This window comes from Mustela erminea, chromosome 1, assembly GCF_009829155.1.
Source record: "Mustela erminea isolate mMusErm1 chromosome 1, mMusErm1.Pri, whole genome shotgun sequence".
In the NCBI taxonomy this organism is placed as follows: domain Eukaryota; kingdom Metazoa; phylum Chordata; class Mammalia; order Carnivora; family Mustelidae; genus Mustela; species Mustela erminea.
Window position 1 is genome coordinate 167,294,700 of NC_045614.1, and position 24,848 is coordinate 167,319,547.

Genomic DNA, 24,848 nt, shown 5'->3' on the forward strand with positions numbered 1-24,848 from the left:
TATTCAGCATATTTGTGAAAGATGCTTATCACTAAAATTTAAAGTGAGTCAAAGTGAATTTTTAATTTTAAAATGAAAATTTTCCTTGGTTAAAGCATAATTTATGTACAGCAGAATCCAGCTTTGTGAGTTCTAATGCACGGCCACGTAATCACCGCCACAATCAAGATACAGGACAGTTCCATCACTCCAGAAAGTCCCCTTGTGCCTTATGTCAGTTCCCTTCATCCCAAACCCGTGGAGATTACCCATCTAATTTATGTCCATACAGTTTTGCCTCTTCTAGGAGGTCATGTAAATGGAATCACGTGGTACCTAGTCCTTTGATTCTGGCTTCTTTCTACTTAGCGTAATGCATTTGAGATTCATCCATGTTATCAAGTGTATCAATAGTTTCTTCCTTGTCTTGCACCAGAGCAAGTGTTCCATTGTAAGACATACTGGGGCTTGGTTATCCACCTCCACTGAGGGACATTTGGGTTGTTTCTAGTTTTTGGTGATTAAGAATGATACCACTTTAAATATCATCGTGAAGTGGTCTGTGTATAAGTCGAAGGGTAAAACTATAAAGCTAGATCAACATGAATGAAATGATCTGGTGAAGTCTTTCATATACAACATATACTGGAAAAGTAGATTCTCAAGAAGAGTATGTGTTTCTCAGTACCTTTTTGATTCCTAAAGCGGATCCCCTAAAAATTTTAGAGGTGGACATTGGTTCTGAATAAGTTAACTTAAAAATACAACTTAAAATTTGTTTCTCCAGTTTATATTCAAGTCCATGAAATGCTTATAATTAAAGCTTACAGGAAAGGTTTGTTAAACGTGATAGTATGCCACACCAACTTTTCTTGATGTCCTGAAAGAAACCTCGAAATCAGTATGTATTATAAAACTCACTCTGATATACTGGGGAAGTTAATATTTTGTGGCATATATGCCATCATTTCAAAGAGAGCTTTATTTAGTGTCACCACTTACCAAGGCTGTGATTTCTGGGAGTTTAAGTATTTTCCCTGTTAGGCTTGTGATAATTAATATAAGAAATATGGACTAATGTATACAGCAGGTTCTGAAGAGTCAGTTTTAAGAAAAGTTATTTTTTAAAACCTTGCCTTCAGATGTGATCAAATAAACCTTCTTACATGTAGAAAACAATATATAAAATAATATATAAATAATATATCAAAATCCTTTTCTAGATTATGAAAGAATCCTAAAAATGATCATTCTTTCCCCCTTAACAGCTTGGTCATCTGTTTCTCCGATAATCACTCATTTTTGTCTAAAAGCTGTGAGTACTCCCCTGGTTACATACCATGCCAGGGCTTTGTTGACCCTTAAGCATTTTGCAGTTCAGGACAGAAATAGATGACAGGCGTAGGTGAATATATAGAAAACATGACGTCAGTGAAAGAACGTGTACCAAATACATATCATTGAACAAATTAAAGTTGAAAGAAAACTGTTTTGTCAGGCAGTGTCACAGGGGGTTCATAGATGGTGAAAATGAACATTTCTACTTTGCCTTTTTTCTGGAAAAGTTGATGGACTAAGTGAGTTATCAAGAATTGTTCAATTGAAGGAAAGGAAGCACATGGCAATGGTGATATTTGAGTTGTAAGTGACATAAATAAAGCCAGTGGGATACGCAGTTCACCCCTCTGATTATGTGCCTTACACCAAGAATATAAAATGCTGTGGAGGAGTGTGTCTGTGAGTTTGTGTTGAAATGTACAAATCACTAAGAACAGTGTTGGAAAATATATTCTTGGTTTGTTTCAAGTGTACACTTGCAGAAAATGGATTGTGTTTCTCACTGAAGGTTCCGATAACTAACGTACAGTGGGTTTAACAAGAGGTGCGGGTTGGGGAGAGAATGGCTGTGCATCTTTGAGAGGATGTGTCCTTGTACATTACCAGCGTATTAACTTCCAAATGACAGCCACAGTGCAAAGCACTCCGCTCTGGGTATGATGATAATATAAAGGGAATGAAGTAATGGGTGTAAATGATAAGATGGTTTACTTGGCAGCTTTAACTTGGAACCAGCCAAATATAATTTGCTCTGTTTCGTTCCTCTGATATCCTAAACATTTCTCAGAAGCCATATCAATGACTGAAAATTTTCTTGTGTCCCATAAGTTAGGTATTTTCTCCACTGCCAAAACTAAACATACATGATAGCCAATGAAAATTGTGAAACTAATTCTTTTACCACTTATTTAGTGGCAAGTAAAATTGAACCTACTTTTTGAATTAGTTTGTGAAGGGGGAAAAAAAAATCCAACATATAACTACAAGTAGTGTAATTATTTACATGAATCGAGATTTCTCTTTTGGTATCTTATATACAAATTCTTTATCTTATTTGCACCTTCTCTTTTTTATAAAATTTCATGTTTTAGAGAAGTTTAGAGTAATTAGAGACTTTATTTTTTTTTTAGATTCACAGCAAAATTAAAGCAAAGGTACAGCAGTTTCCCTTATACTGAGTACCCCCACACATGCCTCACCTTTCCATCATCAACATCTTCCACCATAGTGGGTACCTTTGTTAAAACGGCTGAACCTGTATTGACACATAATCACCCAAAGTCCATACTGTACATTGCCGTTTTTTATGATAGAAACTGCTTTTATTTTTACCTTCAGAACTAGATAAGATTAGGGACACCTGTGTAGCTCTGTCAGTTAAGCATCTGCCTTCAGCTCAGGTCATGATCCCAGAGTCCTGGGATAGAGTCCAGCATTGGGCTCCTCCTTGCCCAACTAGGAGCCTGCTTCTCCCTCTGCCTGCCATTCCCTCTGCTTGTGCGTGTGCTCTCTCTCTCTCTCTTTCTCTGACAAATTAATAAAAATCTTAAAAAAAAAAAACTGGATGAGGTTAACTTGATATAAAAATTTATGCTGAATAAAATATACTGGAGGGAGGGGCACCTGTGTGGCATCGCTGATTAAACATCCCATTAAGCATCTGACTCTTGGTTTTCAGCTTGGGTCGTGATCTCAGGATTGTGAGCTCTAGCCCGGCATCGTGCTCCCTGCTGAGCACAGAGTCTGCTAAAATTTCTTTCTCCCTCGGGGCACGTGGGTGGCTCAGTGGGTTAAAGCCTCTGCCTTCGGCTCAGGTCATGATCGCAGGGTCCTAGGATCGAGCCCCGTGTTGGGTTCTCTGCTCCGCAGGGAGCCTGCTTCCCCTCCCCAGTCTCTCTGCCTACTTGTGATCTCTCACTCTCTGTCAAATAAATAAAATCTTAAAAAAAAAAAAAAATTTCTCTCTCCCTCTCCTTCTGCCCCTCCCCCATGCATTCTCTCCCTCTGTAAAATAAATAAATCTTTCAAACAATTTTAAAAATGCACTAGAATGATATTCTTATAAACTGGCTTATTGAAGTAGAATATTATACTGATACAAGAAGTTTGCCTTAAAAACACAAAGAAGAAAAATAAAATTTCACTTTCAAACTTATTAAAATGGTGATAAATGGGATATTTAATCACTTTTTTGGATTTGGATACAAATGCCAGTTGAAGACATTTTCCACTTCTGGATATAATCCGCTAAAATCCATTTAAGCTAATAATCTATGTTTAGTAAATTTTAGCAGTAAGCCTTTATTATTCCATAAAATCTTAGGTGGGCTTTACTTTTCATTTTCTTCAGAAATATTCCATCTGTTGATTTGCAGCAAAGCAAAAGAGTAGGGGCAGGAGTTACCCAGATGAAATTCTTTATCACTGAAGAGACTCAGGCATGACAGATGTGATTTCAAAAACCGGCCCTTCTTGTCTCAGTGTGTAGTGCTTCTTTGGGAACTCAAATCTTTGGAAGTAACACAACAGGCAGATGGCAGATTTCTGACATTGATTTTTGTTGAACATTTGGTTAATACATCTTTTTCTTTTATACAAGATATTCCTGAATTGCAAAGGAAAGAAGGATTCATTATGAATGAAAGTATATTAGGATATAGAAGGGATGTATATTGTTTCATTTGTCGATAGAACCCATTCCGATCCTTGAGTTAGGTAAATCTATGTCCGTGTTTATAAGACTTCATAGAAAGGTCATGTTTGAAATTCCTACCCCAATACCCATCAGGTCCCCATTTGGCAGTCCACGTACTCCCCGCCTTCATTTGGAATATACATACCTCTTCTAAGGTTACACCACAGGAGGTGTTGTAACCCTCTGGTCATTAGCTTGGGCTCTGGGCAGTGACGGCAGGCTTTTTGTCACTGTGTCACTGTGCTTTCACCTGACTATAAACTGTCGTTTGAACTTGGAGATTTTTCAAACAAACAAGAATTCAAAAATCAGTACTGAAAAAGTCTTCAAAGACAGGCAAAAATATGCTTTTGAAAAGTCTTAGGAGAGATTTCTCTTTAATCTATGAAGTTTCTTAGGATTCAAATACAGAGTAGAAACTTGAAAACATAAACGTTTTTCACAATGTCTTCTTGTAGTGGGCACAAAGAAAAGCCCTTAAAATTTTTCTCATTCTAACTAGTGAGAAGAAATCAGAATGAAAAAGTTATTTCAGGGTCGATGGCACATATACCAAAGGGCTTTTGCTCCCTCTACAGAAGGTGCTTCAAAATTGCAGTCACAGACATTAAAAAAAAAAAAAAAACCTTTAATGAAACCAAGGTTTCACCATGATTAACAAAAGCTTTGGGTTTATATATACCAACAGTGTCTTGCAAATTGGTTGGGTGTCAGAAAGTTAGGGTAGGTTCATGTGTTATTACTTTATATTTTTCACTTGCATAATCAAGGATTAGATTAAACTCCATTAGCAATGACTGTGAAAATCAGCCAGGTTTTGTTTCCTTGTTTGGCTTTGTTTTATTTTTTTATTTACTCTCATGGATGAGTAAAATACTTGAAAATTTCTTTTGGTATTAGGCGATTGTTGTACTCATCTTTGTTCTTTTTTATTTAGCCAGAGAAGTGAAGCCATAAAAATAATGTACTGTACCTCAAAGACTTAATAAGTTCGCTTATTATCTACTTCTAATTGTTCCAATCATTTTTAGTTCTTAGTAGTTCTTGGGGAAAAAAATTAACAATTTGAATTGTACTTGAACTTCACAGGAGAAGGAATTCATTTAATTGAACTGGATTTTTTTTTTCAGCTTATAGGTAATATTCACAAGAGACAGAAAGTTTGACCTTTCTATAAAGACTTCGTTAATACATAAAACTACCATGTGTATATATTTATTATCTTAATTTACCCATTTAAGTTAAATTGGAACAAAATGTTAATATTTTAATAGCTTTGGTTTAGATAATTTTATACATTCTCTTTTAACTTCAAGACCTTTCTAATTTGACAGGATACTAGTTTTTCTTACTGTGCCATTTAAAATTATAAGTATGAAAATTCTTTTATTTCAATAGAATCTTAACAAAAGATTGAAAAATCCTTTCATCTATATTTAGTAGAAGAACAGTCCTTCTGATGTTAGCCTGTAATTGAAAAATGAATACAAGTGACAAAATGGCTCTTTTGATTTGATTATATCACATCTGACTTGCCTATTCTGAATTGCTATGCTTAAAGCAGACTGGATTTTCTTCCCTCTCTGGTAGGTGTACTGGCCCATTAGCAAATTCCCTTTCAGAGAAAACCAGAGACCCAGTAGAGGAAGATGACGATGAATACAAGATTCCTTCATCCCATCCTGTCTCCCTGAATTCACAACCATCTCATTGCCATAACGTAAAACCTCCTCCTAGGTAAGCATATGGGCAGCATTTTATCACCTCATACCTGCATAAGCATGATCATATGTGGTTTTTGTTTTTAAGCAGCTGAATCACATGTATTTAATTAAAAGTCCTTATTTCTTGGTCAAAGCCCCTTCTTCCTATATATGATTTTCTACATTATTTTCAGAGAGTACTAAAAGATGCAGATTTCTCATGAATCAGAAAGTCATTTAGCGGGCGCCTGGGTGGCTCAGTGGGTTAAGGTTAAGCCGCTGCCTTCAGCTCAGGTCATGATCTCAGGGTCCTGGGATCGAGCCCCGCATCGGGCTCTCTGCTCAGCAGGGAGCCTGCTTCCCTTCCTCTCTCTCTGCCTGCCTCTCCATCTACTTGTGATTTCTCTCTGTCAAATAAATAAATAAAATCTTAAAAAAAAAAAAAAGAAAGTCATTTAGCTAAATTAATTGACTAGTAAATCTAATGGAACATTTTGTTGCCCTTCTCTCACCCTGCCCCCCAAAAACATGCCATAGCCTAGTAAGGCTTTGCTGTATATTACCTATTGTGGCGATTAATTCATCCATTTTCAATACACTATTTTCGGTGCATTTTATCAGTTCTAAGCCCATATCTCACGAAGAAAATCAGTGCTCAGACACTAAAGTATTACCGAACCTTCCTTAGGATTTTTTTCATTTCACTAGTATATATTCATTTCCCTTCTTGATATGCTACCTACTTTTACTCGTCAGATCTTAAAGTAAAAAGAAAAAAAAAAAGTATTTCCCTTAGCTATTTTTTTTTTAAATCAGAAACTATTTTACTTTTCCTTAGATTGAATAAGATTGTGAGGAATAGCATCTTTTTTTTTTTTCTTCTTGTCAGTTGTTTGTTCTCATAACGGAGGCATCCTTGGTCTTTGAAGTGGCAGCCCCACTGAGGTATATAACAGTTATTAAAAATGGGTGGCCTATATTGAAATATTAGTAGGTGCTTAAGTAGAAGGGTGATTCTTCCCTTCATAATTGATTTAGTCATCTGTAATCTCAAGTATTTTTCTTTTCTCTCATCTGACTTACATGAGGTACTCAGTAAGTCAAATCCCGGTTTTAAAACTTTCTTTGTGAGTTTACTGCCTTTGTGAGACGGAATCCCTGGAGCGATGCTCAGCACACAGCGTAGGGGTCGACCATGGATAGTGGCCCAGCCTTCCTGCCTTCCAGCAGCTCTTGATTGAGGCTAGAACTGCCCAGCACTTCAGCCATCTCTGCCATCTCTACTTTGTGTGCTATTTCCTTTTCAAGGTCAGGTCAATCAGTGGAAAGCATTTTATGAGTGAAGTGTTTCCTTCTTTACAGATGAAAGATCCAAAAAATGTTTTAGTGCCTTTCTTTGAGTATCACATGGAGGTGAAAATGCAATACTTGGAAAAGAGGAGCAAATCTTCATTTTCACCAGAGAGCTGTCTGCATGAGTGATCCTGGTTAGAATTATCAACACTCTGTAGTATTCTTCATCAGAATTACTAACATTCTGCATCTAGGGCTTCATATTTCACAAAAAGAAAACCAAAGCATTTCTTGCTAATCAGTGGTGTCTAAGACATTTGTTGATAAAACGGTATCATTGAGAAGATAAATAACTGCGAGGCAATTTGTTGTATCAGAAGAACCAAATGTCTACACTCTTACTAGAGAGGGAAGTTATTCCTTCACATCAAATACAAATTGTCACAATTTTTAGTCCTTTTGGCCCTGACAAATGGATAGTAATTTTTAAAGACTGAAATAAGATGAGCTTTTTTGGTTTCCTTGAGATTTCATTTTTTTTTTCCCATTGCTGAAGAAATGAGAGGTATAATTTAAATGCTTTAAATTTTAATTGTCAGATCATATTGGATGAGATTTTTGGTGGCAGGCTTCCCAAATCCTGAAAATAAATTTGAATTATGACCACCATTACTATCTTCCTATTGTTACAGAGAAGTAATAAATGTTGATAATCCCTAAACTTAATTGGAGTGGATTTTTTATCTAATTTGTTCTCGAAAGCCGATGGATGAAGTAACTTATGTCGTCCACAGAGCACTCGTTAAGCTTAAACGTTTCCTTTCCCAATACGTTTTCCCCCTTTGGAACATCAGAAGAAATAAATTGTCAATATGTGGAAAAAGTTAAAGAGTAGATGAATAATTCAATTCAGTTTCAGTAAAAATCCATCATTATTATGAAAATTCAATACATGATAACTATTTTTAAATGAACCATCTCTGGCCCCTGAAACAGACGTGGCCACCAGAGAGAATGGAAATGAATTTCAGATGAAGCGCTCTTGCAGTAACTATTTAAATGTCCACTATCTCCTCGATTATGTATGTACTTTTACTATGCCCCAAGAATTCAGAGTAAACCAGAGTAAAGGAAAATACAAACTCTGCTTCCTATAGCTTTTTGTGAACAGAATAACTTTGTGAGCAGAGAGTTCATTGTTACACAGCTATATTCTCAAGACAAAATGTGCTTTGTACTTTCTCTTCCTGCTGTCTTCTAATACCCCAGTTTTGTCGATTATGCAAATGGTAGGATTCCAGTATATTAATACAAACAATAAAAATACTTTTTTAATAAGTAATATCCTTTGCAGACAAACAGATTAAAATGTTTGTTGTATACCCAAGGCCTTTGCCAAAGTCTGTTCTCTACAGCTATCTGAAGTGCTGGGAGTTTCGGTCATAGCAGTAGTGAAATTCTAACATGGACTCTAGGTCTTCAAATATGCCGATCAGAATTTTAATGAAATTTCAGAACATTTAATAATTCTTCTTTGATGGGCTCTAGTTTATTATAAGGAAAGCTTAAATTACAGAAATACTATGTTACATACCATCAACAAATAAGTCATTGGGACTATTACTTATTTATTTTAGCCTTACTACATGTTTTACTGCAAAAACTTGACAAGGTATCATTGAACTTGTCCAAATATATGTTAATTTTCACAGATTTGTTTAGCTTATCAGTAATTTTTGTGGCCTTTGTAATTCTTGATTTCACTTTAAAAAAAGATTGTTTTCCATAAGATATTTACTTCTTCTTTGTAAAAATTTCCAAAAAAGGAAATTATATTTCTTTTCAAGCTTTAGCATATAAGCAGGATTCCTAGTTCCTATCACCCTCCAAATTACTTTTAAAAAGAAAATAGTTTTCCTTATGATTTTTGTCCTTTGATCTCCGCCTTAGGTCTTGTGATAATGGTCACTGTATATTGAATGGAACCCATGGTACATCTTCAGAGATGAAGAAATCAAACATCCCTGAATTAGGCATATATTTAAAGGGTATGTATAAAACGTATTCTCTTTGTGTTCTACATCTTAATGGTCAGAATTTTTAAAGGCAAAATTCCATGCCATTGTTGTACTGAAAATACATTAAGATTTTGTGTTATCCTCTAGGAGATGTTTTTGATTCAGCCTCTGATCCAGTGCCATTACCACCTGCCAGGCCTCCAACTCGGGACAATCCAAAGCATGGTTCTTCACTCAACAGGACGCCCTCTGATTATGATCTCCTCATCCCTCCATTAGGTTGAAACCTTTAAAACAATTTTCAAACAAGCCACCCTGCCTCTTCTTTCAGTTAATGTCTGAATTACCAGATTTCAGTGTAACACAGACTTACAAGGGTATGAATTTGTCTGCATTAGAATGGCTTCTCTAGGTAGTGGTGGCTCTCGGGTTCATTCCATTTACATAATTGAAGCAGTGGTGGACAGGGCTGGCCATCAATCTGCATTTTATCAAGTCCTCTCTTCACTTACTAAATGCAGTCTAAAAAACCTGTGAGAGCATCCTTTCTTCCCCTGAGCCCTTGTGTTCTAGTAGACCTGAAGTGCTCATCTGAGATTTTCTTTAAGTACAATTCCTAATGAATGTGTACTTACTCTTTCTTTCAGCATAACATGGCCCCTTTCCACTTACTTAGCTAATTACATTATGGGAAATTAAATATTCTATTGTAAAGAACTGAGAAATACATTCTGTCTTATAATCACTGCAATTACACATACAGAGAATCTCCGTCTTCTTTGGTTTGAATTTTGATAAAAAGTGTGTGTGTGTACATGTGTGTGTGCATGTGTGGAGGTACACGTGTATGTAAAAGCTGGCTGGTGCTGGTATCTGTGTTTATTAAATCTAGGTAGGAAGCTTCTCACCCTGTTTCTAGAGGAAGACAGAATCTCCGCACACCTTCAGGCTTCACAGTAACAAGTCACAATAACATAACGTCTGATGAAGGTCCATCTATAAGCTTCCCTGAGTCGATTGCTACACACCCAGAACTGTCAAATGACCCTTTTGATGTTTTCCCAACACCATCACCTCATGTTTCTAGTTGTGTAATTGCAGTGTCTTTGGCTCCCGCGCCTTCCGTACTCAGTGCTTCATTCCCACCTATGTCAATTACAGGCAACTGCTAACTTCTTTACTTATGGGGTGTTCCTGTTTTGTTTTGTTTTTTCCTCCCTCCCACTTCTTCCTTTCTTGCCGGTTTTTGACCTGTTACCCAAGTCTAAATGACCTAGATCAGCATTTTCCAGTGGAACTTTATGTGGTGATGTAAAGAATCGATACATTCACCTGTGCGACTGTGGATGGAACTGACTTTTAATTTGAACGAAGCAGCTATATACGGACGGTGACTACCGAATCAGACAATGCAGATCAGTGCTCCAGCCTGTCTTTGTAACTCAGCCTTCCTCTCGCTCTTCACGCACATCTCATGCTTTATTTATACTCTTTATGCTATTCCCTCTGTCTGGAAGACACCGTCCTTGCATTTAATGAGTAAATGTTTTTGAGCCTCTGATAGCCAGGCCTCTCTGTTCTTGTAACACCTGGCTGAATACCGCTTTCTACTCTTCCTGTCCCCCTGACAATGCAGAGCTCTCTCTGTGAGACCTGAGACCCTCTCACCTGTGAATCATACCTCTTTGTGAGTTTTTCTTAGATCTTCTTGTGGAATCTAAGCTCCTTGCATCAGGGCCTTGTGATTTTGATCTTCACATTACCCATGTGTCTAGCATGGTACCCGACATTTAGGGGCTGAAAAAAAAGATTTGGATGAATAAGATAATGAGTGTAGCAGATCGCTGAAGGTTGGAAGGATAGCAAAGCTCTCTTCCCCCTCCCCATACCTTCAAATATTTTAAGTTAGGAAAAGACTTATGATCATTAGAGAAAATACTTGGAATATGTTTTGTAAGGCAAGTTGGATGGATGATAAAAACTATTTTTCCTCTAAAATATACCTTTGGCTTAAGTCAATAAATTTAAATACATGAATTTTTATTATTGGAATATGTAGGTGTTTGCTTATACCCTGTTTTATTCACAGAGTATTTGAGATTACTTACAAAAATACATACATTGCAGTTTTATTGTTTTAAAGAATTGAGATGGGGAAAATATGAGTAGAATAGTTAAGATGTGGCAAGGGAAAATAAGTAGACATAAAAGCATGCTACAATATTCTGTAGTTACCAAAGCTGGGAAATATGCAAATATAAGTAGTTTGGGGACCACAGAAGAGAGTTCTGTATTTAACTGTGCCTCTTTAGAGATATCTGATAAATAGAAAAATACATTCCTCTACTATAGGTACATTTTCTGTATTTTGACAATGAAATATATGGAACATTAGTTAAATGAATTAAAATCCTGAAGAATAAAGTTTAAAAGATAATCTATTCTGTGACATTAAATTTCTTGTGCACAGTGTGATTTTCTAGTAAGAGGCTGTGAACTCTTATTGTTACATAAGAAGTTCTGTTTTGATGGTATGACCTATAATAATTTTTAGTTCAAACTTCGTGTCTTAACATGATAAAGGTTACAAGTAGATAATAAGCTCTTTCACAACCTGCAGTGGTGCTTTTTACCAGAAAGGCCTGGGAGTTTGAAAAGTTTGCACATGTACATGTGTGTTTGTGTGCCTATGTTTCTCTTCAGACACTCCCAGAAAATAAGCAGCTTTCGTTCTCAAAGTTGGTAAACTGCGAGATAAACCCTGCAGGTGAAGTTCTTTATGAGCAGCAAGAGAAAATCAATCATAACTTTGGCCCGATGCTGTGTTTTCATTAATGAAGTTCTGCTGTTGATATTGACCTTTCTTCAAATGCAGGTGAAGATGCTTTTGATGCCCTCCCCCCATCCCTCCCACCTCCCCCACCTCCCGCAAGGCACAGCCTCATCGAACACACAAAACCTCCCGGCTCCAACAGCCGACCATCCTCAGGACAGGACCTTTTTCTTCTTCCTTCAGGTAAGAGGGGAAAAGCCAAAGAAAACTTTTCACCTAAAGCAAGAATATTTCTAGGATCGTACTGTCAAGTAAACATCAGTAATGTACCATTTTCTAACTCTCTAGCAGGAAAATCTGGGTAGGGAAAACCAGCAGTTGTGTAGCTTTGCTTGTCAATTGGTTGATTTAATGCAAAGGATTACAAAAATGTTAGAAGCAGTTGGAGTCATAGGTGCTGTAGAACTCGTCCAATCCAGATAACATCCTTGTGCCACAGAAGGCATCCCTGAGACCCGAAAGGGCTCCATGGTTGGGCGAGTAGTGATGAGGACAAAATTCAGACTCTTCCGATCCTGAGTGTCGTATTTTTTTCCTAGTAAGTTTTAATTTTACTGGCTATGGCTTTGGGTCTTAATTGTATTCAAAAATATAATGTTTTGGTAAATTGCATTATTACAACATCAGTAGATAAGTTTTTCTGAAATATCTGCATTTTACTGTTACCATCGTTATTAATATCAACGCAAATTATTGTTTTTCATGGAAAAATTAAAACATAACTCTTTTTTTAGCCTTTGAAGTGAGGAATAGAAATAAAAACAAAGAGACTTATCATAAGCCATCCACTCCACTAGTCAGAACTGTCAGAAAAAAATAATCAATTACATTGAATCTACTGATATTAACTATTCCGATCTGTCATGTTGGTGAGACTGTGAACCGTGCTCAGAAACCTTTGTCTCAATATGGTTTGGATAAACATAGGGTAAAAATTTTCTTTTTAAGAATGACCTGACATTTTTATATTAAATAAATTTGAAAATTTTTTATAAGTGCTTAGTTTGACCTTGGGCTGCCTTTGTGTCTCAGTGAAAACTTGGGAAACTTAGCCATTATCATTCACCTTTAGTATTCATGTTCCTAGATTTTTTTTCCATTCAGTTTAATAACTTAGAAGATTTGAGGTGATTTATGGATGAGACACACAAATTATACACCTATAACTTGGAATAGGTAGCTTCAGCTTCTAAAAGAGATTCATTTTTTAAGATATAATTTTGAATTTAGTTTTTCATCAGTAAATATTGATTGAATTGTCCTCTGTGTTACATGCACTATGAGATGCCTCGCTCCCCTCCTGGCATCCATGAATTCACTGGATACTACCAATCAAAGAGTGAGGGCCATACCCCTTCTAATCTAAGGAGAAAGCATGGTAACTGTTAGGCTCCTAGGAGTGGCAGGGTGACTCAGTTGGTTTAGCCTCTGCCTTCTATTCAGGTTATGATCCCAGAGTCCTGGGATCGAGTCTCCTATCATATCTTGTATCTCAGGCTCCCTGCTCAGTGGGGCGTCTGCTTCTCCCTCTGACCCTCCCCCTCTCCTTGGCGCTCTCTCTCTCTCAGGTAAATAAATAAAATCTTAACAAAAAAAAAAAAAAAAAACTGTTGGGGCGCCTGGGTGGCCCAGTGGGTTAAGCCGCTGCCTTCGGCTCAGGTCATGATCTCAGGGTCCTCGGATCGAGTCCCGCATCGGGCTCTCTGCTCAGCAGGGAGCCTGCTTCCCTCTCTCTCTCTGCCTGCCTCTCCATCTACTTGTGATATCTCTCTGTCAAATAAATACATAAAATCTTTAAAAAAAAAAAACTATTAGGCTCCTATTCATTCTTATAAACACCAATGACATTTGCTATCTTTTTCACTTATTCAAATCTTTGTTTTATACATGGATTTTAACATTAAAAAAAAAGTCACTCTAAACCTTAGTTAACCTTTCCCAAGGCTAACTTCTGTGTAAGTCTCTGGACAGATTCCTACAAGGTACCTATCACCTTTTATTTATGTGATTTAAGCCCCATTAAATAAAAACCAACGTAGTGCCTTCTTTTTAAAATTAAGTCAAGCTTTCCAGGAGTTGGAAGAGAACATTTTACACAAATACACACGTTTACCTGTTTTTAACCAAAAGAGTTAATTGTGAAATGTTTTAGTTATAATTTTATTTTTTATTGTGCTTTACATAAAAAAACTTCATAAAAATACTATCGCTATTACTTAAAAGATTACAAAATGAAAATGCCCCTTTTATTAGATAAAGTTGTATAAACCATTTTATTTTATATAGAGGTTTTGCTTGTTTTGTTTTTACTTGGCTGCAGGCAGCTCAGCAACAGTCATCCTTGACTTATAAAATGAGGCTTGTATGGGGCCAAGGTGTTTCATTGCGACCTGCTGACTGTCTCTTGGCCTCCTTTTGTACATGTGGGGAGTCTAATTCCATTCTCCATAATGTTGACATCTCTTGATAATAAATACTTCTAAGAAAAAAAAAAGTAACTTCTTTTCCTCTTCCAGCCTTTCTTATCAATAACATGACAAACTTCTAGTCTGTTGCCAGATCCTATATGAGATCCATTGAGACAATTGCCTTTTTTATTTATTTATTTATTTATTTATTTATTTATTTATTTATTTGTCAGAGAGAGCACACAAGCAGGCAGAGTGGCAGGCAGAGGCGGGGAGAGAGAAGCAGGCTCCCTGCTGAACAAGGAGCCCGATGCAGGGCTCCATCCCAGGACCCTGGGATCATGACCTGAGCTGAAGGCAGCGGCTTAACCCACTGAGTGTTAAAAGACAACTGATTTTAATCAAGTCTGTTTATATTTTATTAAAGCAAAATTAACATACAGTGTTACACTGTTTCAGGTGTACAACATATTGATTCAGTAATTCTATATGCTGCTCAGTGTTGCCCAAAATAAATGTAGTCACCTCTCTCACCATACAGTGTTGTAGTATTATTGACTCTATTCCCTACGCTGTACTTTGAGTCTCCGTGATTTATTTTATACCTGGAAGTTTGTACTCTCTTAATCTCCTTGACCCACATATGTTAGATCTCCTTCTTTTCAAAGAACTATTTTAATTCTTCTTACCTACTAATAGAACATGAAGGTTTCTTTTGACCCATAAATAAATATTTAAGTATCATTTTGCAAACGATTTAATACATTGTGCATCTAAAGTAGAAGATTTGTGGCCTCTCTTCACTCTTATTTCAGGGAACTTCATTAAAGAACACTCTATAAATGATAAATGAAAGTTTGACTCGCTAGTTGTAGAGCCATAAAGGGGAAGTAGAGGGCCGCTGTGTTTAAGGCGACTGCGTGAGTTTGTACAGCTGTTGCTTTCCTGTTGTTCATTCGGGAGGATTTTAGTCTAGTAGAACGGTAAACCTCTACTGGGCATGTTTGCGATTATGATTCCCTTAATGAAATAATTGTCCTTACTTGAAGACAAAAGATAGATGTCTTTAAAAAAAAGAGAGAGAGAGAGAGAGAGATTGCTTTTCTCTCGGTGTTGTGTTAAACCCCTGATCAAACCTCCCTCTTTATTCCCAGCATTTAGTGCCCTTGCACACTTGAGTCAGGTTCACCTTTCCAGCCTTCTAAGCCCACTGACTTCTGTGTAGCAACAGTTTTCAAACTGCAGGGTCCTGTGTTTCTGCGAAGGAGCCTCCGGACTCCTGCAGGACGATGGGAGCAAACAAAGCAGGGGCACGGCTCTGATGCTTCTTTTATCTGTTTTCCGCTTTCAGCCTGCATGCGAGATTTCTTTCAGCAAATAGTCATGCCCACTGCTGTGCCTGAGCATCTATTCCGGATGGGCTAGTCCTATCCTAACAAAACCTGAAGAATCTTCAAAAAAAGGCTTTATACTTTGCTAGCGTATCTGTGCTTTTGTTCAGATTACAAAAGGACACTTCTTTTGTGCCAGTGGGTTGAAAGCGGCCCCCGTCCTATCCCCTTGTGCCAGGGCCAGTGCTCCAGGAACAAAGCCAAGGCTGTATTACAGTCTGCTCATTCCCATAGCTGCATGTCTTTGTGCAGTGCACAAAATACACAACATATCCAGCAGCCCTCATTGAACCTTGCTTCCACGATTATTCTAACCTGGAATCTCTTTTGAATTCCTTATCCGATCTCAAGTCACAATTCAACTCAAAAAGCTAAAACATTTGACTTGATTACAGTTAAATGAATATTTTCCAGTTCCATCCAAAAATGCAAGGTCATAAGTAAAATAGGATATTTAGGTCATTAGCAAGAGTTACTGAAGAGGATTTGAGTGGTTTAGCAAGAGTTACTGAAGAGGATTTGAGTGGTTGTGTTAACTCTGACCTTTATGAACCACCATCACCATGTGGCTACCAAGGGAGCTCCTGCCATCTGAAGTTTGCACTCAGAGTTCAGACCCGAGGAGGAGTGAGGTGAGGTCTGTGCTCAGCTGGCCTGGAGACCGCTGTGGTGAGATGTTGAAGGACTGACGGGCTAGAGCAGTGGTGGGTTCTCAGATTGTAGTCTGCAAACCCGCCCCATCAGTGTCACTGGGGGATTTACCTAAGATTACAATTCTTAAGCTCCACAGAGCACTTACTGAATCAGAAATTCTGGGAGTAGGGCCCAGCAATCTTCACATAAGCCTTCTGGGGGACTGTGAGGCATGTTCAATTTTGAGAAATACTGAGTTGGGGTATTCATGGTGGAGGGTAGCCGGGGGTGGTAAAGGGAGTTTACACCTGACTGCAGGAACCACACTGGATTAAAAGAACTGCAGTGCTTAATGAGCAAGACGACCTTAGAGATATATATCTGGGGGTTGTGTCTAGTTACAGTATCTGTGAAGGAAGGACTAGATTTCCTCAGTGTTTCCTCTGAAGGACAGACCAGTGAGAAGGATGATTAAGAATAAAGATGTCGTTGTAATTTCCTAAAGTAAGAATTCTTAAACAGTTTTTTAAAGAATTACTGTGTCAGAGGAGTGGTGAGTTCTCTAACCCTGGAGGATTTAATCGGTGAGCGGATCACTACCTAGTAGGGATTTTATGAATGCAAGTTAAAGAGTGAGGGCCACAGAGAGGAAAGAATTTGGTTTCACCTAAATACTCTTCAGACCCCTCTAACAATTAGAGCCTGCTTTAATTTTTTTTTTTTTTTTAATTTGGAGGATAACAAATAAATCTTCCAGATGGTTTTTGGACAGTCCTGCAGGAAAGATGCCGCTGTTTTAACTGTCCAATTTTATTTGCCTCTTTTTCTACACTTGAGTAAATATTTGGGAAGTGTTTCAGATAATGGGGAAAAAAAAAAGGAATTAAGAAAAACATTCCATACTGCCGCCTCCTATAACCATTTGATAGGTTTCCTTCTTACACAGCATAATTTCAATCAATACGTATTTTCCCACTTCTTTTATAGTGAGCAAACCTTTCCTCCCAGTCTTTCCTTAGATTTTTATAATCTCTAAACTAAGTATTAAAATTTCAATTTAGCATTACCATACTGTAAATCACAGGCAATAGTACTTTACTTTTTAGAACAGATTAATCCCATCGTGTTTATTCACTCATTTCTCAAACATTTATTACTATGTAAATGGTGCATTGGCTATGGTATTTTCAATTTGTATGTTTTAATTCTAACTGTGGATATAACATTTTACTTTAATTAGTTTTTGAAGAACTTATTTTTAAAAACTTGATTGCTTTTCAAATTTTCTTTATCAGGAGATGGTGGTTATTGTACTGTTTGTAGTAATTGGGTTGTGTATCTTCCCATCGAAGCATGAATATTTTCAACTTTACAACTTGCCCTAGAAGCCCAGTATGCCCTATACCTGACCAATAGCAAACTTAGCATGAAGGAAGACACAGATGGTAGTGAGACAGAACTGAACTAAGTATTTTGCTATTTATGGTAATATTTTCAGTGTACCTAGGGACTTTTAAAGTAAAATAGTTTAATGGAGCAATATCCTACAACTATATACTTTGTAGTCTATTTATGACCCTGCAATGTTTAGTCTTAAGTGCACGATTAGTAACAGCATAAGTATATTTGACAAACCTTTACATTTACCCCTAAAGAAATTTTTTTAAGTGTATTATTGTAATAAGCAATCTTTCCTCAGACCTAATGTTATATCAGTGATGCTTAAAATGCACAATAACGGAGGGTAGGTTTTATTGAATATTCAAATCTAAATCTTTGGGGAAATTTCTAAACTTGGGCAGAAATCACCATACCTAGTTCCAAATACTTTACTCTTCCAAATCAAAAGATTAACATTTGTTGCATGGGGTTTGATTTATCTTCTCATTGCTTCCTAAAATGTTTCAGCAAAATTAATGAGGCTGAACCATTGACTCTTCAAATTCCAAAAGTGCAAAATCTAACACTAATTTTAAGCTTGAATTTAATGAAAGCAAGTTAAATAACCTTACTTAGGTCAGAAAGTCTCCAGCAAACCTAGGGATAATTATTGTACTCAAAATGGGGAAAGTAATAATCAAAGACTTCAACTCTTGACTTAGGCTATCTAGTTAAGAATTAGTATAAATATGTGTTCATTTCTTCTTAAATAATCAAATTCTTATGTATTCTTAATGACAAACTTCAAGGGACGTTAAAACAATGAAATAGGGGCGCCTGGGGGGCTCAGTGGGTTAAGCCTCTGCCTTCAGCTCAGGTCATGATCTTGGGGTCCTGGGATCGAGTTCTGCATCAGGCTCTCTGCTCAGCAGGGAGCCTGCTTTCCCCTCTCTCTCTGCGTGCCTCTCTGCCTACTTGTGATCTCTCTTTCTCTCTCTGTGTCTCTGTCAAATAAATAAATAAATTTTTTTAAATGAAATATAATTGGATCCTTAATATTTACAATCTTAATCTTATGTTAGCAATTCAGATTTCACTGATTTTGAATTTATGAAAAATATAAATTGGTTTTGGTTTATTTTGATAGTTAAAAGCATAAATTTATAATGTTTAGGCTACTTGCCAAGCAGTGTGCTTGGTACTCTGTGTCAGGGGATATAATTCAAACATGATGAGTAACATAACACTCCTTTTTACTATACCTCTGGAGATGCTGGCAGACATAAAAGAAAGTAATATGAGAGAAGAAAACAGAGGAACAGAGATAGAAGTGATGGCTAAATAAATTATCAGTGAACCAGACATTGCAGAGGTGATGTGTATGTACTCAAAAATGAAACTAGTTCTGTGGATTTAAATCCATAGACTACTAATTTTAAACCAGTTAGATTTATTGTCCTAACAATTTAATATGGTACCACTGACAAAATTTATTTTTCTATCTTTGGTTCCAGTTAATAAATGTCATTAAAAGTAACAAAGTAATTTTTAATTTGTGTATAATTTATAATTTGCACTGTTGCAGAAGCCCCCATTCTGATTACCAAGGTGGTTAAAAATATCACTTTTTACTGTATATGCAAAGCTTAATGTTACTAATAGCACAACTTTTAACAATTGAGTCTACTCTCTAGTGACCCAGTTAGAAATGACTTTTAGCATAAGAAGCCCAATGAGGTAGTAGTTTAAAAGGCACTTTGTATATACAGGAGATTTCACACACATGGATTCATTTAATTCTCGCAAATCCCAAATGTCAGATTCATTTTACAGATTATGCCTAACACTTAGAGTTTAACTGATTTGATAATGACTCTTACAGGCAAAATTCAAAACATTTTTTCCTTTTAAATTTCCAAGTTTCCTTAAAAAAAAAAAAAAAGTTTATTTGAGAAAGAGAGAGCAAGAGCAGGAGAAAGGGCAGAGGGAGAAGCAGACTCCCCACTGAGTAGGGAGCCAGACTCAGGGCTGTGTCCCAGGACCCTTGTGGCTTCATGCAAGGACCCCAGGATCCTGACCTGGGCTGAATGCAGACACTTATCTGACTGAGCCACCCAGGCGCCCCTACTTTGCAACAGTTTCTATTCATAGTACAGGATAGAATGGAACAGAACATAAGAATTCAAAGCAGCTTTTATCACCAAGAATTTTATAATTAAGATCTGAAAAATATATAATTAGTACTTCGTATTGTCTAGGAATAAATGGGAAGAGCCTATCTGAGCAAGTAATGAATAAGTTAGAAAATAGGATTAGAAGATGGTTAATATCAGTCATGAAGTTCTTGTTCTAATTTATTTTCAAAACCTTTACTCTTTCTAGAATGTTTTTTCTTCACCCACTTTGTAGAGATAATCGTTTTAATTCGAAAATTATCTTTACTTTTAAGATCCCTTTTTTGATCCAGCAAGTGGCCAAGTTCCTTTGCCTCCTGCTAGGAGATTACCAGGTGAAAATGTCAAATCCAACAGAACATCGCAGGACTATGATCAGCTTCCTTCCTCTTCAGGTGAGTTGGCTAATAATAGTAATAATGCTTCCTTAATGTTCATATAGTGCTCTTTGCTTTTCAGAGCACCTTTCTGTTCATTATATAACTTAACAAGCACTGCCAGCCTAAAAAAAGTATTTTTATCACTTTACAATTTGCTTATAAAGCTTGTATGATGAGAGGAATGCCTACAAAACTGCCTCATGAAATAGGAAAAAAAAATACCTTCATATTTTCTTTGTTCACTCAGTAAAGCACATATTCTGATTCAGAATCTATTCATTCTCTAACTTTTGTTTTTGCCTTACCAGATAGGAGAAGTGGGAAAAATCTCTTTGTGCATCAAAATGCTGCATTCTCTTATTTTTTGACTAAAGGAAGAAGTCTCTAGAATTACTATCAGCACCAAAGTATTAATTTTCAAAGAGCTGTGCCACAGTGTTCCATTGGCCACTGTTAAGTAGAATGGGGCAGGAGGAGGTTCCATTTTCGTAAATACCGGTCCTGCTCCTGCCCGTTGATACTGAAATGCTGCTGCTGTGCTTCTTGGGGAGGCCTTCCCTTACACCATAGCTCAGATGGTTCCCTAGACCTTACGCAGTCATTTTCTGTATGGATCTTGTGCTTTTTCTTCAGTGCACCTGTCACTTCCCAGTGCCATTCATTTGTTTGCTTGATTTGTTATTTGTCTATCTTTGCTAGAATATTAATGCTTTGAAGATAGGAGTCTTGCTTGCTTCACTGCTATGTCCCCGTATGTTCACAAGAGTGCCCAGTGCATGATTGTTGCATAGGTGGATAGCTGGGGAGTGGATAGGTAGAAGGAAAGGAGAGTAGCAGATGTATGTGTTATGCTGAACACACAGTGTTCTTGGTTGAAGTACCATTGACACAATGTTACATTAGTTTCAGGACTACAACATAGTGATGATGACTCCATGCCTTATGGTGTGCTCACCATACCTACCCTCTGTCACCATTCAGTGTCCTGACAATACCACTGACTATATTCCCTGTGCTATACCTATTTTCCTTGTGACTTACTGATTCCATAACTGGAAGCCACACACCTTTACCAGTTTTGCCCGTCCTCCTACACCCCTCCCCTCTAGAAACCATCAGTTTGTTCTCTGTGGGTCTGTTTCTGCTTTTAGGGTTTTTTTGTTCATTTGTTTTTCTTGTAGATTCCTCATATAAGTGAAATCAGATACATCTGTCTTTTTCTGACTTATTTCACTTAGCATAATAGTATTTAAGTCCATCCATGTTGTCACAAATGGCAAGATAGCATTCTTTTTTTAATGGCTTTATGGCTGAGAAATATTCTGTATACACACACACACAGACACACACACACACACACACACACACACACACACACACACACATTTACCCATTCATTGATCAGTGGACACTTGTGTTGCTTCCATACGTGGGCTATTATAGATAATGCTGCTGCAAAAAACATAGGGGTGCATTTTCGATTTAGTGCTTTTGTTTTCTTTGGGCAAATAACAGTAGTGGAATTACTGGATCATATGGTACTTCTATTTTTAACCTCCAGACTATTTTCCCCAGTGGCTGTATCAGTTTACATTCCCACCATCAGTGCTGGAGGGCTTCTTTTTACACATCCTCACCAACACTTGTTCTTTCTCTTTTTGATTCTAGCCATTCTGACTGGTGCAAGGTGATCTCACTGTGGTTTTGACTTGTATTTCCCTGGCAGTTAGTGACGAGCATTTTTTCATGTATCCGTTGCCCGTCTCTGTGACTTCTTTGAAAAAATGCACTCAGGTCCTCTGTCTCTTGTTATCTGGGGGGAGGGGTGTTGAGTTGTAGAAGTTCTTATATATTTGGAACATTAACCTCTAATAAAATATATCATTTGCAAATAGCTTCTCCCATTTAGTATGTTAATTTTGGGGGGAGTTTTTTGATGGTTTCTTTCATGGTGCCAAAGCTTTTTATTTCAGTGTAATCCCAATCATTTATTTGAGGAGACCTAGCTAGAAAAATGTTGCTAGGCTGATGTCAGAGAAATTACTGCCTAAGTTTTCTAGGAGTTTTACGGTTTCGGCTCTCACAGTTAGGTCTTTAATCCATTTTGAGTTTCTTTTTTGTGTATCATGTAAGAAAATCATTCAGTTTCATTCTTTTGCAGCTGTCCAGTTTTCCCAACACCACTTGTTAAAGAGACTTTTTCACATTTTATATTCTTGCCTTTGTTGCAGATTAATAGACCATATAACCACAGCTTTACTTCTGGGCTTTCAATTCTGTTCCATTGACCTTTGTGTCTAATTTTGTGCCACTACCATAGTGTTTTGATTACTGCAGCTTTGTAGTATATCTTTAATCTAGGATTGCGATACCTCCAGTTACATTTTTCTTTTTCAGGATCACTTTGGCTATTTGTGGTCTTTTGTGGTTCCCTACACATTTTAGTCCTGTCTCTTCTAGTTCGGTGAAAAATGCTTTGTGTATTTTGATAGAGATTGTATTGAGTCTGTAGATTGCTTTCGGTAATATGAGATTTTAATTCTACCAATCCATGAGCATGAAATATTTTTCAATTTCTTGTATCATCTTCAGTTTCTTTCACCAGTGTCTTGTGGTTTTCAAAGTACAGATTTTTCACTTCTTCCTTGGCTAAGTTTATTCCTAGATATTTTGTTCCTTTTGGTGCAGTTGTAAATGAGATTTTCTTAATTTCTCTCTCTGCTACTTCATTATTAGTATATAGAAATGCAACTGATTTCTGTGGATTAATTTTGTATTCTGCAATTCCACTGAATTCACTTATTCTAGCTGTTTTTTGGTAGAATCTTTAGGGTTTTCTGTACATGGTATTATGTCATTTGTAAATATTGACAGTTTTTCTCTGATTGCTGTGGCTAAGACTATGTTGAATAAAAGTGGCAAGAGTGGACATCCTTGTCTTCCTCTTGGTATTAGGGGAAAAGCTCAGTTTTTCACTGTTGTGTATGATGTTAGCTGTGTATTCTTCACATACGGCCTTTATTATGTTGAGATATGTTTCCTTTAACCCCATTTTGTTGAGAGTTTTTATCCTGAGCAGATACTGAATCTTGTCCAATGCTTTTTTCTGTATCTATTAAGATTTTTATCCTGTTCTGTTGTGGTATATCATGCTGATTGATTTGCAAATATGGAAGCATCCCTGCATCTCTAGGATAAATTCCACTTGATCATGGTGAATTATCCTTTTAATGTATTTTTGAATGTAGTTTACTAATATTTTGAAGATTCTGGCATCTATGTTTATCAAGGATAATGACCTGTAATTTTCTTTTCTTACGGTGTCTTTGTCTTGGTGGTTTTGCAATCAAGGTAATGATGGTCTTGCAGAATGTATTTGGAAGCTTCAATTTTTTTTTTTAATAGTTTGAGGAGAACAGGTATTAACTCTTCTTTAAATATTTGGTAGAACTCCTGTGAATCCATCTGGTCCTGGATTTTTGTTGGGAGGTTTTTGATTATCAGTTCAATTTCATTACTAGTAATTTATCTATTCAGATTTTCTATTTAATTCTATTTTAGTTTCAGAAGATCTGGTGTTTCTAGAAATTTATCCATTTCTTCTAGTTTGTCCACTGCATGGCGATATAAATTTTTGGCATATAATGTTTTTGTAATAGTTTCTTAAAATCATACTTTGTATTCTGTGACTTCAACTGTTACTACTGTTTTGTTTCTGATTTTATTGTTTTTATTTCTCGATGATCCAGCTAAAGGTTTATCAGTATTGTCTGTTTTTTTCAAAGAATCAGCTCTTGGTTTCATTGATCTTTTACAGTGTTTTTTTAGTCTCTAATTCATTTATTTCTGCTCTGGTCGTTTTTGTTTCCTACTTGTACTAACTTGGGTTCTGTTTCTCTTCTTTTTCCAGAAATTCTACGTTTAAGTTTAGGTTGTTTATTGAGATTTCTGTTGTTTCTTGAGATAGGTCTGTATCACTATAAATTTCACTTTAGAACTTCTTCTCTATATCCCAAAGATGTTAGAATGTTATGTTTTCATTTTCATGTTTCCATGTATTATTTTATTTCACCGTTGACTTGTTGACCCATTGGTTGTTTGGTAGCATGTTGTTTAGCTTCCATGTGTTTGTACTTTTTCAAGTTTTTCTCTTCTTGTGATTGATTTCTAGTTTCATAATATGTGGTTTGAAAAGATGTAGGATATGATTTTATTCTTATTAAATTTGAGATTTGTTTTGTGGCCTAACATGTGATCTGTTCTAGAGAATGTTCCATTTGCACTTAAAATGAATATGTCTTATTGTTTTTGCATGGAATGTTCTATATATGTCTGAAGTCCATCCGGTTTGATGTGTTGTTCAAAGACATTATTTCCTTAAATTTTCTGCTTGGTTAATCTATCCATTGGTGTAAATGGAGTGTCAGTGTCTCCTTCTCTTACTGTAGCACCATCAGTCGTACTCCCTTCATGTCTGTCTCTCTTGGTCATATGTACTCAGGTGTTTCAGTGTTGCTGGTATAGATACTTAAAACCATTAAATCCTCCTGTTGGACTGACCCCTTTATCATTATGTAGTGCCCTTCTTTGTCTTATGTTACAGTCATTGTTTTAAAGTCTGTT

At 36.6% G+C, this 24,848-nt stretch overlaps 1 protein-coding gene across 11 annotated transcripts in view; it reads left to right on the top strand.

The window, feature by feature from the left end:
- CBLB (Cbl proto-oncogene B) overlaps positions 1-24,848 on the top strand; it is a 221,116-nt gene that overhangs the window by 178,243 nt on the left and 18,025 nt on the right. For 5 of the 11 annotated variants that reach the window (XM_032350105.1, XM_032350066.1, XM_032350057.1 and 2 more), the window contains 5 exons: positions 5,603-5,749; positions 8,959-9,056; positions 9,174-9,305; positions 11,902-12,042; positions 20,121-20,240. In XM_032350105.1, coding sequence (XP_032205996.1) covers positions 5,603-5,749; positions 8,959-9,056; positions 9,174-9,305; positions 11,902-12,042; positions 20,121-20,240 — 638 coding nt within the window. Of the gene's footprint in view, positions 1-5,602; positions 5,750-8,958; positions 9,057-9,173; positions 9,311-11,901; positions 12,043-20,120; positions 20,241-24,848 lie in introns of those variants that run through there. The other 6 variants (XM_032350058.1, XM_032350086.1, XM_032350063.1 and 3 more) reach the window with 4 other exon arrangements.